At 63.4% G+C, this 15,067-nt stretch overlaps 1 protein-coding gene across 6 annotated transcripts in view; it reads left to right on the forward strand.

The window, feature by feature from the left end:
* The window catches only part of GSE1 (Gse1 coiled-coil protein), a 126,662-nt gene that overhangs the window by 102,577 nt on the left and 9,018 nt on the right, over positions 1-15,067 (forward strand). For 5 of the 6 annotated variants that reach the window (XM_024735659.1, XM_024735663.1, XM_024735664.1 and 2 more), the window contains 10 exons: positions 3,078-3,253; positions 3,684-3,881; positions 4,493-4,684; positions 5,146-5,444; positions 6,233-6,557; positions 8,913-9,526; positions 10,905-11,017; positions 11,256-11,526; positions 12,897-13,010; positions 13,816-14,181. In XM_024735659.1, the coding sequence (XP_024591427.1) occupies positions 3,078-3,253; positions 3,684-3,881; positions 4,493-4,684; positions 5,146-5,444; positions 6,233-6,557; positions 8,913-9,526; positions 10,905-11,017; positions 11,256-11,526; positions 12,897-13,010; positions 13,816-14,181 (2,668 nt within the window). The remainder of the gene's footprint in view (positions 1-3,077; positions 3,254-3,683; positions 3,882-4,492; positions 4,685-5,145; positions 5,445-6,232; positions 6,558-8,912; positions 9,527-10,904; positions 11,018-11,255; positions 11,527-12,896; positions 13,011-13,815; positions 14,182-15,067) is intronic. The other variant, XM_024735661.1, reaches the window with a different exon arrangement.

Raw genomic sequence — 15,067 nt, forward strand, 5'->3', positions numbered from 1 at the left:
GATTCCCCCCCCCCCCCCCCCCCCACTCCTTCCTTCTTTCATCTCTGCAGCTGCGCCCGCAGCCGCTGCTCAGAAATGAGAGCTGCCCGCAGATGTTCCTTGGGGCGAGCCCGGCGGCAGGCCGGCGTGGGGGCCTGGACGCCACCATCGAGGGCCTCGGGGTGGCCGGCTGAGCCTCCTGGGCCCGGCCTGGTTTGGGGGCTGCTGCCCGGGCCCACCCCCCATGACCTCGTTCCCAGGTGCCTGTCATAAGCTTGGCAGGGCTCCAGCCAGACGGGCGCGTGGGTCTGGCCCTCTGGACCCCCTGCCTGCCAGCCCACCCCTCCCCCCGCCTCTCCAGCTCCTTGTTTGTCCTCGGCCGGGCTGGGAAGGTGCCATCTGGCCCAGCCGCCTTCAGGCAGGGCTTTGTCCTGCCGAGGGTTGAAGGGGGCTTCTGGGGACGGCGTTGAGCTGGGGCTGGTGCGTTCGGGGCCCCTCCCCTGGGACAGGGGCTGCCTGGGACCCCTCACTCTGCTGTTTGATTCAGCAAACAGTGCCGGAAGCGCGAGGAGGCGTGTGGTGGCCTGGAGTTGCCTGGAGCTTGTCCCCAGATTTTGTCCTTAAATCGAGGTCCCCTCAAGGACTTCACTGTCCTGGGCTGACGGTGGAAGCCCTTGGTTGCCATCTTCCTCCTACTGCGGCCTGAGGGGAGGAGGGGCCTTGCTGCCAGCCTGGAGGCAGAGCCCAGGTCACCCCGGGTCCCATCACCCCGGGCATTTATCAGGGGAGCCACCCTGGCACCTAGGGGGCCTCTGGCTGCAGCCACTGCGTCCCCGTCCAGAGAGCATCTGAGGGCCATGCCATCCCTTGTTAGTCCATCCCAGACCTCGGGCACAGGGCCTCTCCACTCCACGGGGGCCCCCGTGAGGGGCAGGCCCCAGAGCAGCTGAGGCACCTCATCGTGGGGGTCAGCACTTGCACTGGCCTGACCCTGCGCCAGCAGAGGGAGGGGTGCGAGGGGGACCCGGCACGCTGAGGACAGCCCCTTGGGTGGTAGTGTCAACGGGGAGCGTGAGAGGATGTAGTGGGGTGGGCTAGGAGGTGCCGCTGCTTGTGCGAGACCCCCGCGTCCCTTTTACACCCGTGCACCCATCCCTGCTGCTCTGTGAGCCGCTGCTGTGATGGCACGTTTGACCGCTGGGGGAACCGAGGCCCGGGGCGATTATGGGACCCGTCCAGGGTCTCCAGGGCCAGACGGGAGCCACCCCGTGCCGGACCCTATGTAGAAGGCTTGTAATACCCGGGCGGGGGTCCCGGGCTCCCTGCCCTGACCCGGGCTTGGCGCACGCGTGGGTCCCACCCTCAGCTGCCGCTTTGTGACCACCCATCCCGGGAAGGGCAGGTCGGAGTTCACAAACCACGAGGGCCCCGCCGTGAGCGGAGGGGCTGTGCCCACACGTGGGAACAGATGTGGGTGCTCATTAAAAATTCCAATCAGCGGCCTGTCTCCTGCAATTAACGATCACTGCCGCGGTGCCCACCCACCAGCACGTTTGGTAAATATGGTGACGGATGGGCCCCTCATGCTCTGCGGGGTCACCGTCTGCAGGTGTGGAGGTGGAGGGGTCGCCCAGGGGGCCGCGCAGTCTGTCTCTTGCCCCCCCACCCAGGGAGTGAGATGGTTGGGGGTCTCTGCTGCCCCATCTCCTGGTTCTGACGGGAAGGTTACTGGCAGAGTCAGGGCTGGAGGGACAGTAGAGGGTGTCTCTTTGGGGACAGACTCTCGTCACCGCCCCACGTACAGTGGTCATTCCTGGACACGCGCCACATCAGTGAGGAGACAGAGGGTTGTGGCCCAGCGGAAACAGCGTGGGTTTGGGGTGGACAGACCTGGGCCCATGCCCTACTTGCTGCGGTTGGTCAGGGGTGGCCGGGCCTGGCGCCAGGTGGCGGGCGTCGTGCCATCTGGCCAAGGAGGGGCCGGGTTGTGGAGCTTCCGGGGCTCAGGGGAGGCCTGGGCCGAGATATCCTCACCTTAGGCTGAACAGGGTGTCACGGTGACGGAGCCCCCCAGACTGGCTCCCGCGTCCAGAGCGAGAGCCCCCGGCTGCTGTTGACGCTTGGTGCCTGCTCTCAGCCCCCTCTCAGCCGTGTGAATGACCCCGACGACAGAACCTTTCGATGTGTTGTGGACGCTCCCGTGGGCGGGCGTGCAGGGCTTTCCTCCATGTGGCCGGGGGTTCTGGGGGCCGCCTCCTCCCCCATCCTGCCTTGCGTGAGCGCTTTCTGGTTTCTCGGGGGTCTGCCTTCCCCGCCAGGCCCCAGGTCACTCTCTGTGTCCGGGAGTCTGGGGCAGGCGGGCCCACAGCCCTGCCCCATCAGTGTGCAAAGGCCCCAGACAGGTCTGGCCAGTTGTGCTCTGGTCGGTGCCCCGGCCGCCCCGGGGTTTGTCCAGGGGACAGATTGGCATGCCTTGCCCAAGGGCAGCAGCAGCTTCTCGGCCACGTCCTCCATGGGCATCGTGGGCCGGGAGGCATCTGTGACGCAGGCCGGCAGCTGGAAGCACAGCTGACGCCTCGGCCCCTTGGGATGCCGGCACATGCTTGGCGATCAGTGGCCAGGGGCTCCGTGTGGTTCTGTCACAGCCGCTGCAGTGCAGAGCTCACCGCCGGGGGTTGGGAGTGTGTGCGGGGACCACCATCATCCAGCTCCCGCCTCTGAGTTTGGAGCAGCTGTGACCTGTGGGAGATCTGTGCTGGGAGGGCATGGGTGGCCCTACTGTGCTGTGTCCCCTGGCGGGCACTCGTCTGGACCCCAGTCCGATCTTGGGGCATCTGTCCTTTCCTGTCGCCCAGATGTGTTTCAGTCCAGACCCCCCCATCATTGGAACCTGTGTCCTCCCTTCTTTCTGTTCCGCCTGCCATGCCGCTCACACCGCAGGTTTGGGTGGAAAACCCTAAGGAAAGGCCATCTCTAGATCGTGCTCTAAAGCTTGAACCCTCCCCCGCCACCCCGAGTCTGGAGGAAGGCCTGGCTCGTCGTTGGCCGTGGTGTGAGCCGCCCGCCCCTGCCCTGACCCGCTGCTTTCTGTCCTCTAGCAAGACGCTGGCTCTCGGGGCAGCGGCAGCGGTCGGGAACGCCTCATCGTGGAGGCCCCGCTGCCCCAGGAGAAGGCAGGGGGCCCGGCCATCCCCTCCCACCTGCTCAGCACCCCCTACCCTTTTGGCATCTCCCCCAGCTCGGTGGTGCAGGACTCCCGCTTTCCTCCGCTGAAGTAAGTGCAGGTCGGGGCCCGGGGAGGGCACGCGAGCTGGGCTCTGGACCCCTGAGGCTTTGGCCGCCAGGCCGGCCGCACCAGCTGAGCCCAAGGCCGCCAGATGGTGGCTCAGCCCCGTCTGCGCCTGCTGACCATTTCCACGCTGAGCCGACGGCTGGCTCTGCCGTCTGCCCGACCCTGAACCCCCAGTCTGGGGCTCCCGGGGCCAGGGGTCCCTCCAGGCCGCGGATAGCGGCCCTGCGCCCACTTGGTGAGGACGGCAGGGGGCTGGGGGGGCCCAAGGAGCAGCAGCTGCCCACCTGTGCCCTGGGCCTCCTGCCAGGACCTGTCCTTGTGAGGGAGGCATGGTGGAAGTGCCGGGAGGTTGGCCCGTTTCCCGGCCTGGGGCTCACCTCCGCCTTTCGTCCTCTGCCCGTCCCTCCCGCAGCCTGCAGCGGCCCGTGCACCACGTGGTGCCCCCCAGCACGGTGACAGAGGACTACCTGCGGAGTTTCCGGCCCTACCACACCACCGAGGACCTCCGCGTGTCCTCCCTGCCTCCCCTGGGCCTGGACCCGGCCACCGCCGCGGCCTACTACCACCCCAGCTACCTGGCCCCGCACCCTTTCCCCCACCCGGCCTTCAGGTGAGGCGCCCCAGACCTCCCCACCCACCCTTGGGCAGACACTGCTTGGGGCCAGATTCCCAGGGAGACCCCAGGCGGCCGCCCCTCCCAGCCCTGCAGATGAGCCGTTAGGACTTTGCCCCCGGAGGGAAATTCTGTCCGAGCTGGCCTCGCCCCAGCCCCTCCCTCTCCCGCCATCCGCTCCACTGGTGCACTTAAGCATTAAAGCGCAGAGCGCAAGGTTTGTGTGCGACCAGGAAACCCCGCTGGAGACGGCGCTGTACCACTGCTCTACGTAGAAGCTTCCTGGGTCCTCCGTGACGGGTCGGCAGTTATGCTGTGGACCACCCCTCCCCAGACCTGGATGTCTCCTCACTTGGCCTGGGGTGGCCAGCAGGGCCTCGGAGCCCTGAGCTGTTATCATCTGTTGGCCTCTGGGAGGAAGGGGCTTTGGGTCTGGCTGTGGACGTGGACTCTTTCTGCAGGGCCTTCATGGAGACTCTGTGGCCGTCCTGCCCTGTCCAGTGCCCCTGGATCAATAACCATACCTGGCTGGGGCACCTGGTGGTAGGGCTGGGTCTCGCCTTTTTTCCTTTACGTTGCGTGTTCACTAGCCCCATCTTCTCCCACAGGATGGACGACTCCTACTGCCTGTCGGCCCTGCGGTCCCCCTTCTACCCCATCCCCACCCCCGGCTCCCTGCCCCCACTGCATCCATCAGCTATGCATCTCCACCTCTCTGGGGTCCGCTACCCACCCGAGCTCTCGCACTCGTCCCTGGCGGCGCTGCACTCGGAGCGGATGTCCAGCCTCAGTGCCGAGAGGTAAGCCCCGTCCCAGGCCGGGTGTCCTCTGCTCTTCCCTCCCCGGATGGCAGAGCCTGGCTGGGCCGTTCATGTGTGGCCAGGTGGGCTCCTTGGCCACTTGGGTCCTGGGTCTGTTCGCCTGCGCACGGGGCGGTGACGGTGGGTGCTTCGAGCTCCTGGCCAGTGCCTGACGAGGCTGCGTCCTCAGAATCTCCAGCCCCCGGCCGTGAGCTTTCCGTGGCGCTTCGGAAGTCGGTGCACAACTTTTGATCTTATGGACTTTGAGTCTCTTAGCGCGTTAAACGAGAGTAGAACCCGCCTCGCCTCCCGTCACCGTTCGGATGGGAATGCTGGCTTTTTCAGGAAAACCTTGGTCTCGGTGTGTCAGCTCCTTGCTTCTGGGGGTTCTCCCTAGCGGCCCGGCCCGGCCCCGAGCGCCCCCGCGGTGGAGGTCACATCTCCCTCTGCTCGCCCCGCAGGATGCAGATGGACGAGGAGCTGAGGCGGGAGAGGGAGCGTGAGCGCGAGCGGGAGGCTGACCGCGAGCGCGAGAAGGAGCGCGAGCGGGAGCGCGAGAAGGAGCGCGAGCGGGAGAAGGAGCTGGAGCGCGAGCGGGAGCTGGAGCGTCAGCGGGAGCAGCGGGCCCGCGAGAAGGAGCTGCTGGCCGCCAAGGCGCTGGAGCCGGCCTTCCTGCCCGTGGCCGAGCTGCACGGGCTACGGAGCCACGCCGCTGAGGAGCGGGGCAAGGCCTCGGAGCAGCTGACCCCAACCCGAGCAGGTACCCGAGAGGAGGACCCTGCGCGGGGAGCTGAGTGCTGGGGGGCTCCCCGAGGAAAGGGCCCTGCCGCGTAGCGTCTGCCCGCCGGCCTGGAGCAGATTCACACCATGCCTTTTGCAAGCTACGCGCCTGATGTCCCCGGACAGGGAGCCGGGGGGAGAGGCGCACGACACAGAGAAGACAGATGCACGTAGACAGCTGAAAGACTGTGCACCGGGGTAAAACGTGACACAATTCTTAGGAAGGGATAGTTTTAAGTATTTTTTAGCCTTAGTTTTTTTTTTTTTTTGCGGTACGCGGGCCTCTCACCGTTGTGGCCTCTCCCGTTGCGGAGCACAGGCTCCGGACGTGCAGGCCCAGCGGCCATGGCTCACGGGCCCAGCCGCTCCGCGGCATGTGGGATCTTCCCGGACCGGGGCACGAACCCGTGTCCCCTGCATCGGCAGGCGGACTCTCAACCACTGCGCCACCAGGGAAGCCCTAGCCTTCGTTTTTACCATTTGATTTTATCGTACGTATGCGTAATCTAACTTGTAGCAGGCGGCTCGGGTGATTCCCAGAGTTCAAGTCTGCTTTGGCGTGTGGACGTGAGCCTGCCCCACACGCCCACACCCAGCGTGTCACCCGGATGAGGCGAGCGCCCGGGAGCATCCATGCCCCCGGCTGTCTTGGCCCGGCCGTGGGGAGGCCCTTGGAGGGTGGTGCACGTCTCCTCCGGGAGGACGGGCAGTGGGGCGGGACTGAGCCTGGCGCTGAGATCCCGCCGTGACAGCCTTTCTCCCCCACAGAGAAGCTGAAGGACGCGGGCCTGCAGGCGCCCAAGCCCGTGCAGCACCCCCTGCACCCGGCGGCCGCCCCGCACCACCCCGTGCCCGGCCTCCTCTCCACCCACGGCCTCTTCTCTCTGCCGGGCAGCAGTGCGGCCACGGCCCTGCTCCTCCAGCGCACCAACGAGGAGGAGAAGTGGCTGGCGCGGCAGCGGCGGCTGCGGCAGGAGAAGGAGGACCGCCAGTCGCAGGTGTCTGAGTTCCGGCAGCAGGTGCTGGAGCAGCACCTGGACCTGGGCCGGCCGCCAGCGCCCGCGGACGCGGAGCACAGGCCTGAGAGTGCCAGGTGGGCCCGGGGATGGGGGCGGCGTCTGCACGAGGGAGCCTGCGTGTTGTCACTTGTCTAACCCCCGCTTTGGCCTGGAGGAGGGAGCGGTGAGGAGGGAAGGCGGTTGCTCGGGGGCGTCCGTCCCCGAGTAACCTGTGTCTACAGCCTCGGCCCAGCTGCTTCCCAGCAGCGATGCTCGCGGTGCCTGAAGGAGGGCGACGGAGAATTTTCATTCAATAATTATGTCCTTTCCATCTCCCTCTGCCCAAACTTTTTTTTTTAATGAGAAGGGGGACTCCCTTTAATTTTTAATCAAACAAAAAATTAATTTTACTGCTTTTCTAATTTAAAAAAATACCCTTTTCTCCAGCCCTGTTCTAAAAAATTCCCAAGAGGCCTTTGCACCTGTCTCTGGGACCCATGGCTGCTGACACCTGCCTTGTGAGCTGGGCCCCTTCTTCTTACAGCTGCCCGTGGGGCCTCGCTGCTCCCCGTCTGCTGATCTGGCTGTCACCTTGTGTCCCCCACCCCACCTTCCCTCCCTCCAGGGCTCACTCTGAAGGGCCAGGCTGAGACCCACACCAGAGTTGGTGGCGAGAGCCTGGCCAGGCCTGGGGCACAGTGGACACCGCTCGCCTTCTCCGGGCCCATCTCCCTCAGCTTTGCACAAAGGAGCTTGGGTGGGAGGATTTCTGAGCCTCTTGCCAGCCCCTGATGTCCATGGTGCTGGGTTTCTGGGTCGGAGGCGTTGTAAATGTCCACTTGTTCCCTCCCTCTTTCTCCAGTTTCTCGCTGACTGGTGGGTTTTTTTCTGTGTCCTTGGCATGGCTGGCCCGTCTAGCAGTCTGCATCCTGCCTCTGCATCCACTGAGGGGATTCGCTTGCTAATTGGGTGTGATCGGGAGTGCACTGTGGCCAGGCCCCTGCCTGGGTCTCCTACCTCCTCCGGCCTCTGCTCCGTTCAGCGTGGCCACAGCGAGGTCTGTGCTGCAGACAGTCCCTCTGCTTCTCTGGGCCCGTCCGAGGCTACACGGGCTATCTCTTCTGCTTCTGAGCTGCCCTCAGTTCCTCTGGTCCCCGTCACGCCCAGGGGACTGGGCGAGCAGTCAGCACACGTCCAGCATCTCCTGATAAATTCAGGGCGTGCTGACACCCGAGGGTGGCTTCCTCTGCTTGGGGTTGCAAGATCCCAGCACAGCTGTCAGGGCCTGTGGTGCTGCCGCCCCCGGCGGGGGTGGCCTCTGCCTCAGTCCTCACCTGGCCTCGGTGGTCCCCACAGCAGCGCGAACCTGATGGTCTTTCGGGCCCTTGGGCTCCGGGTTAGAAAACCAGCCTGTGCCTGGCTATACAGCGCGTGAAATATTGCTTCGCTAACAGGTTTCATTCCTCTGCTGTTTACTTGAGGACTTAGCACTTCTCGATATGGTTCCCTTTCGTATCCGCCCAGCAGAGGCGCAGTGGCCTTGGTGGCTCTGATTAGCCGGCCCCCTCCTCGGCCAGGCAGGCGGAGCCCTGGGAGACGGCAGGCGGCTGCTCACGTGCCTGCCGTGGCCTCTGCCCTTCCCCTTCCGTCCCCTCAGACCTTACCCTCGGTCTCCGTGGCAGCGTGGGGCTTCCCTTAAGAAAATAGATAAACTTTGGAGAAACAGCGGCCACGTAGTCCTGGAAGGTGAATGTTGTTTTAAATGCACCGAGGAAAGAGGCACTTAGTTTGGCTTCGGGGCAAAGCTGCGTGTCTGATGGAAGGTCCCCTCCCTCCCTCCCTGTGTGTGAGGGGCGTGCGCTCTGGCAGGTGGCCTGGCTCCCTGGACAGGCCCCGGCCGGGGCCTTGAAGACCCTCTGGGCGTAGCTGCCGGCTGTGAGGGTGTCCACGGAAGCAAGTGTAGGCCGGGTGGGCCCCCGAGGCCGGCCTCTTGCTGCTGTCTGTGAGCACGGAGGGAGAGAGGAGGCCGGGCCCCCTCCGCATGGCTCGCCTGGAGTTGGGATCGCCTGGGGGCGGGTCTGTTCTCAGCATGCTGGGAATTCAGGAAGCAGTGGCACAGGGTGAGCTGCTGTGAGGTGGCTGGTGAGAGTCGGGCTCGAGCAGGTCTGGCCGGGCCGGGACCGTCTCTGCCCTAGACCCGCAGAGCCCACGTTGGGCTCCCTGTTCTCTCCAAAGCGGGCCTGCACACGCCTGCCGCCAGCTGTCCACAGAGAAGGCGGCGGAGCGGAAGGCCCGTCCTCCCTCCAGCCCTGGGACGTGGCCCAGAGGAGGCCTCCTGCTCACCCCTCCAGCTCTGGCTGGCTCGGGGCTCCCGGCAGGCGGCCTAGGGGCCAGGGTGGCTGGCGCGCCTGGGCCCTTGCGGCTGACGGCTGCTTCCGCTCCCTTCGCAGGCCGGGACCAAACCGTCACGAGCCGGGAGGCCGCGACCCCCCGCAGCACTTTGGCGGCCCCCCGCCCCTCATCTCACCCAAGCCCCAGCACCACTCGGTGCCCACGGCCCTCTGGAACCCGGTGTCCCTGATGGACAGCACGCTGGAGACACGGCGCGCCCCCGAGGGCCACCCTCTGCACGGCCACCCCGCCCCGTTTGAGCCCAGCCGCCAGGCGGCCGTCCCGCTGGTGAAGGTGGAGAGGGTCTACTGCCCCGAGAAAGCGGAGGAGGGACCCCGGAAGCGAGAGGCCGCCCCCCTGGACAAGTACCAGCCGCCGCCCCGCGAGGCAGGGGGCCTGGAGCAGCAGGCCTTCCCCCCTGCGCCTGCGCACTTCCTGGCGGAGCTCGAGCCGTCCACCCAGACCGTCCTGGGCCAGCCCCGGGCCCCGCTTGCCCCGCCGGCCCCCTTCGGGGAGACCCCCGGGCCCCTGAAGCCGAGCTCGCCCTACCGGCCCCCGGCGCCACGGGGCCCCGACCCCACCTACGTCTACGATGAGTTCCTACAGCAGCGACGGAGGCTGGTCAGCAAGCTGGACCTGGAGGAGCGCCGGCGGCGGGAGGCCCAGGAGAAAGGTCGTGTCCCTGGCGGCCGCGGCCCACCCTCCTCCCTTCTTCTTCCTCCCTCCTCCCTTCTTCTTCCTCCCTTCTCCCTTCTCCTTCCTCCCTTCTCCCTTCTCCCTCCTCCCTTCTCCTTCCTCCCTTCTCCCTTCTCCTTCCTCCCTTCTCCCTCCTCCCTTCTCCTTCCTCCCTTCTCCTTCCTCCCTTCTCCCTCCTCCCTCCTTTTCCCTCCTCCCTCCTCCCTCCTTTTCCCTCCTCCCTCTGGCTTTCTGCCCCGGGGTCTCAGCAGCTCCAGGGAGCAGGTTCACTGGTTTCTGCCTGACACTTCTGCTGGGAAGACAGACCCAGGCCCCTCGTCTGTCCTGCCATAATGCGTGTTATCCCCAAAAGCCAAATTGTAGACTGTCTGTGAAAACAGTTCCACAGACACGCACATTTAATAGGTGATGAACAGAGGCCAGTAAGACGGTCTGAAGTATTAACAGTGCAGTGTAAAGGGGAGGAGGCTGTCAAGAGCACGGCCCGGGGCCCGGCCGGGACTCCTCTCCTGGGGCTGCTGTCCCAGTTGCAGGCGGGTGGGCGGCCTAGGGGGCAGGGGAGGCGGGAGCTCTGGCCGCCTCTCCTTCCTGCTCCTGCACAGGGTGGGGTGGGACTCAGCCAGCGGCACCCTGGGTTCCCCAAAGAGCTACGGAGAACAGGCGAGCAGGCCTAGGGCAAGCATGGCTGTCCCCTTCCTTCACCCCCTGTCAGACCAGGAGGGATCAGGGGTCCAGCCCAGTTTCTTCTGCATGGTGTTAAATTCAGCCTCTTAGCCGGAAGCAGGGGCCAAGGCCGAGGGAGTCTTGGTTGGTCTGCGTTGTTGATCTAGGCTAAATTTAGAGCCCCAGAAAGATTTTTCTGCTCCACTCACCTTGTGAGAAGGCGGGGCGAGAGCCCCGGTGCCCTCCGGTGTAGGGGTTCTGTTCTCTGCACAGGAGTTTGCATGCATGCTCTGTACCTTTGAGGGGACGGGGACCTGAGTGTGCCTGTCCCCTCCCGAGCAGGAGGGAGTGGATGTGCACAGACAGCCTTGGGCTGCCGTGGACGTGGCCCCGGGCCTGTGTGATGAACGGTCCCCCTGCTGGGGGATCGGTGCTGGCCAGGAGACCGCGTGGTCACTTGGGGTCTGTGGATCCAAGGGAAGCCTGGTGCCTGCTTTCTGCCCCCCACCTGCCAGCCCTGAGAAGCCCTAGGACTAGGGGTTAATGCACATTTCCACCTGGGGTGAAAGGAATCTGGCTTTGGGGGTGTTCAAAGGGCGGTAGGGCCTGGCCTGCCGAGTGGAGTGCCGTGTGTGTGTTCACTGGCGAATCGAGGCTCCCTGCCCAGCTGAATAGATCCGTTCCACCTCCAGGATACTACTACGACCTGGACGACTCCTACGACGAGAGTGACGAAGAGGAGGTTAGGGCCCACCTCCGCTGTGTGGCCGAGCAGCCGCCCCTCAAATTGGACACATCCTCTGAGGTATCTGGGGTTCGTCGCTGCGGTCAGGCTCTGGGCTGGGCTGCTGGCACTCACCTCGGTGCCTGCCTCTGGGCTTTCCCACGCTTGTTGGGACGCCGTCAGGGCCCTCCTCCTCCCAGGCCCGGCGCGGAGTGGCCACAGCACAAGAGCTTCGAGGACCCCAGGAGGGGCCCCTGGGTCAGTGGAAGCACGCCACTGCCAGTGGTTTCAAACTCATTTGTTTTCTTTCCCAATCTAGAAGCTAGAGTTTTTGCAACTTTTTGGCTTGACCACCCAACAGCAGAAGGAGGAATTGCTGACCCAGAAGCGGAGGAAGCGGCGGCGGATGCTGAGAGAAAGAAGCCCGTCGCCCCCGACAGTTCAGAGCAAGAGGCAGACGCCTTCGCCGAGACTGGCGCTGTCCACCCGCTACAGCCCCGACGAGATGAACAGCAGCCCCAACTTCGAGGAGAAGAGGAAGTTCCTGACCATTTTCAACCTGACCCACATCAGCACTGAGAAGAGGAAAGGTGAGGCCTGGGTGGGGCGGGGCCTCGCCAGGAGGGCTGAGGGTCTCTGAGGAAGGAGGGGGGGCCGCGGGCTCCTGGCGGCGTCCTGGGGCTCTCGGGCTTCCTCTTGGGCGCCCCTCTGCTCTCACAGACTTGCCTCACTGTCTCCGCCGTCACACTTCTCTCTCCGTCGGAAACTTGCGCGGCCTCCTTCAAAGCCTGTTTTTTCTTGTCTCATCCCGGGTGGAATTGAAGACGCGCTGATGTTCTGTGTACAGCCCACCATGAGCTTGATGCCTGCTCTTGTCCCTTGTCAGGTCTCCCAGCACGTTCAACCCGCCCTGGGTGTGGGGTGGGCGGGCGTTTTCTCTTGGCGGCTGCTGTCGTGGCCGCTGGGCAGAGCCGACACCCACCGAGTGGACGATTTGCCCTGAGAGATGCTTCCAGATCGGTCTGGCCACCAGGGGCCATGTCGGGGCCAACTCTTGGGCTGGAGCCCGTGGTGCAGTCTGAACACTTTCTGGGGCACCTGCTGCCTTGGTCTGCCGCTCACGCTCGCTCAGTGCCAGGATGGTGGCGCAGGTGAAAACTAGGCCTTCCTGGGGTACGCACCCCCACGTTCCCCTTGCTGGTACTCGCTCACCTCTTTCCAGAAGGAAGAGGAAAGCAGAAGTGCTTCTTGGTCATCTAGTTACTTTCGCTTATTTTGGTAGCAGGGGTGTAGCATTCAGTTTTTGTGTTGAACCAGTGAGCTGGCGTTCTTGCTTTCTCTTGAAGGGGCAGTGACCCGATTACCAGGGCAAATCCCTGGGAATGCGCATAGTTTTCTTTGTAAAGAGAATCTTTGTGCCTGACTTAATTCCTGGAGGAAGCCGCCGGTGATGTGGCCACTTAAGTTTCAGTCTGCGAGAGGCCCCTGAACTGCGTCGGGAATCTGTGGCATCAGATGTCACCGGGTCGGTGTCCCTTTTCCCTAAACGGCAGCCGTCGTGGGATTCGCACTCGCGTGGCGGGCGGCGGGGAGGAGACTGTGTCAGGAAGCAGCCTGTGCTTCCCAGGGTTCTATGGGGCTCTTCGGGGTTGCTTCCTGTGTCGGGGCCAACTTTTTTCTCTTTTAAATAAGAATTCGTTCCCAGAAGCTCGCAGGTACCAGTCATTCACTGCACACACACAGCTGTTCTCGAACACACCTGAAATGTTATGTAGTAAAAGCTGAGGCATCTGGGCTCGCTCTGCAGTTTCTTCCTCTAAACCTAGCCTGTCCCCGTGGCTTTCTGTTTCTCGTTCTAAAGGACTCGCGCCTGCCGGTCGCGGCCTGGGCTGGACTCCTGCTCTCCTTCCCTCCCAGGAGTGACACGATCCTCGTTAATCTCGGGTTGCTTTTCTCATAGACAAAGAGAGGCTTGTTGAGCTGCTCCAGGCCATGAAGCAGAGGGCGCTGTCAGCAGCGGTGGCAGACCCGCTCAGGAACTCTCCGAGGGACAGTCCTGCTGGGTCCCTGAGCGGTAAGGCCAGCCCCATCCGCCACCGCCCGGGACTGTCCCGGGGGCTGCCCAGGGTCAGAAGCCACCACCCCAGGCCCAGGTCGTCTTCCTCCTGGACACAGCGTGTGCTTCTTTCTCTCCATCTCTCTCTCAAGCTTCCTGCGCGTGGGAAGGATCTCCTCGGCCGCAGCGCGAGCCTTGGCAGTCGGGGCTCAGAGGGTTCAGGGGGAGGGTCCCGGCTGCGGCAGACTGTGCCCGGTGGTCGGCGTGGCTCTGGCCGCCGTCCGTCCGCCCAGCGGTGGCCCGGGTCTCAGCACCTGCTGCTTGGGCTCTGTGCTCCCGTCCATCCACCCTTCGCCCTCCTCCCGGCGTCTTTGTCTTGCTTTTTCTGCCTTGCAGGCCCCTCCAGTACCTGCTTTCACACCTTCTGTCTCTCTCTCTTTTGTGGCTCTGACTCTCCTGCACTGTCGTGCTGACGGAGCAGGAAATCTTGTTGGTCTGGCCCTGTTCTCAGCTCTTAACTGGATCTTTCTGGTCGGGTCAGGCTACGTAACTTCCTGCCTTTTGGATGACCGGAAGCGACTTGCTTCTTCCTTCAGATTCTTCTTCTGCCTCTCAGATGCCCTCCTGGGGCACCTCTCAAGGATGGCCTTGCTGCTAAACACACCCCGTCTCAGACCACACAGTGCACACTGACCTTTAATTAAATGGCTCCGGAGTCCAGGTCCTTTGTCCTAGGTCTTCATTCAGTGTAAGCTCTAGACATCAGGGTTGGCCCGTTCACATTGCAGGTCTTAACGTGTTCCTCACTTTCTGTCTCTAAAAGAACCAGCCACGCAGCAAGCCTCTCTGGATACGGAGAAGCCTGTGGGTATCACTGCTTCCTTGTCTGACACCCAGAAGGCCACGGAGCCTGGGAGACTGGAACAGCTCCGGCCCCAGGAGCGAGTCCCGGAGCCAGCCCCCGCCAGCGGCGAGAAGGCCAGGCCGAGCGAGACCCCTGGGGGCAGGAAGGGCCTGAGCATGCTCCACTACATCCGGGGCCCCGCGCCCAAGGACATCCCCGTGCCGCTGTCCCACGGCATCAACGGGAAGAGCAAGCCGTGGGAGCCCTTTGTGGCGGAAGAGTTCGCGCATCAGTTCCACGAGTCCGTCCTGCAGTCCACCCAGAAAGCCCTGCAGAAGCACAGAGGTAACGGGGCCGCCTGGCTTTGTTGAGGAGGGCCGCTTGGGGTGCGTGAGGCACCTGGCGGTAGAGGCGGTTTTTGCCTCTGCGGGCAGGGTGGGGCCTGAGAGCGCACCGCTGGGAGCGGGTACCCGGGTGGTGCTGCTCCTTGGGCCACACGTCAGGGAAGCTTAGCAAGAGGCCGTCTGAATTTAATAAGGCCCTTCGAGGAGGCTTTTCAGCAAAAACAGGATCCATGCCTTCTACAGCTGAATGATTTCCCAGCTTCCCCTACAGACTCACCTGGAAACCTCCCTGTCCTTTGATAACTAGACCCAGCGAGCACTTTGTGTGACACACTGGTTGCTCCAGCCCCATGTGTGAGCCCTCAGATTCATGCCCCTTGGACATTTTGGTGGGAATCACTGCAGGTCAGAGAACAGGGGTCAGTACACTTAATTCCCGTTGATTAGAAAAGAAGCCTCAGTGATTAAATCACTACTGAGTGTAAAATAAATTTCTGTACACTCCAGTAGCCAGAAGAAAGTATAAAAGAAATTTTATTACTGCAACCTAGAAGGGCTGACTATTAGACATACAGCTCTGACGTCAGTATCCTTCAGGTAAATCCTTCAGGTAAATTAATGCTGTCAGCAGAGATGAAATGATACTCAAAAAGCAAAGGGCAGTGGTTTTCGCAGTGATCTTTGAAGACAACTCTCCAAGGCAGGGGGAGCGCTTTATGGGAAGTTTGTTGTGAATTTACTTGAATCGTATTTTTCCAGAAGGAAACGTTTTGACCGTGTGACTAGATCAAACCCCTCTGTGCTCCCCCCGACACACCCACAGAGGCTTCTCGGTGGCCCGAGGACACGTTTTTCCTGCCTCATTTCAACCATTCCCTGATGTTACA

Source organism: Neophocaena asiaeorientalis, unplaced genomic scaffold (genome assembly GCF_003031525.2).
Source record: "Neophocaena asiaeorientalis asiaeorientalis breed wild unplaced genomic scaffold, Neophocaena_asiaeorientalis_V1.1 scaffold40, whole genome shotgun sequence".
NCBI lineage: Eukaryota > Metazoa > Chordata > Mammalia > Artiodactyla > Phocoenidae > Neophocaena > Neophocaena asiaeorientalis.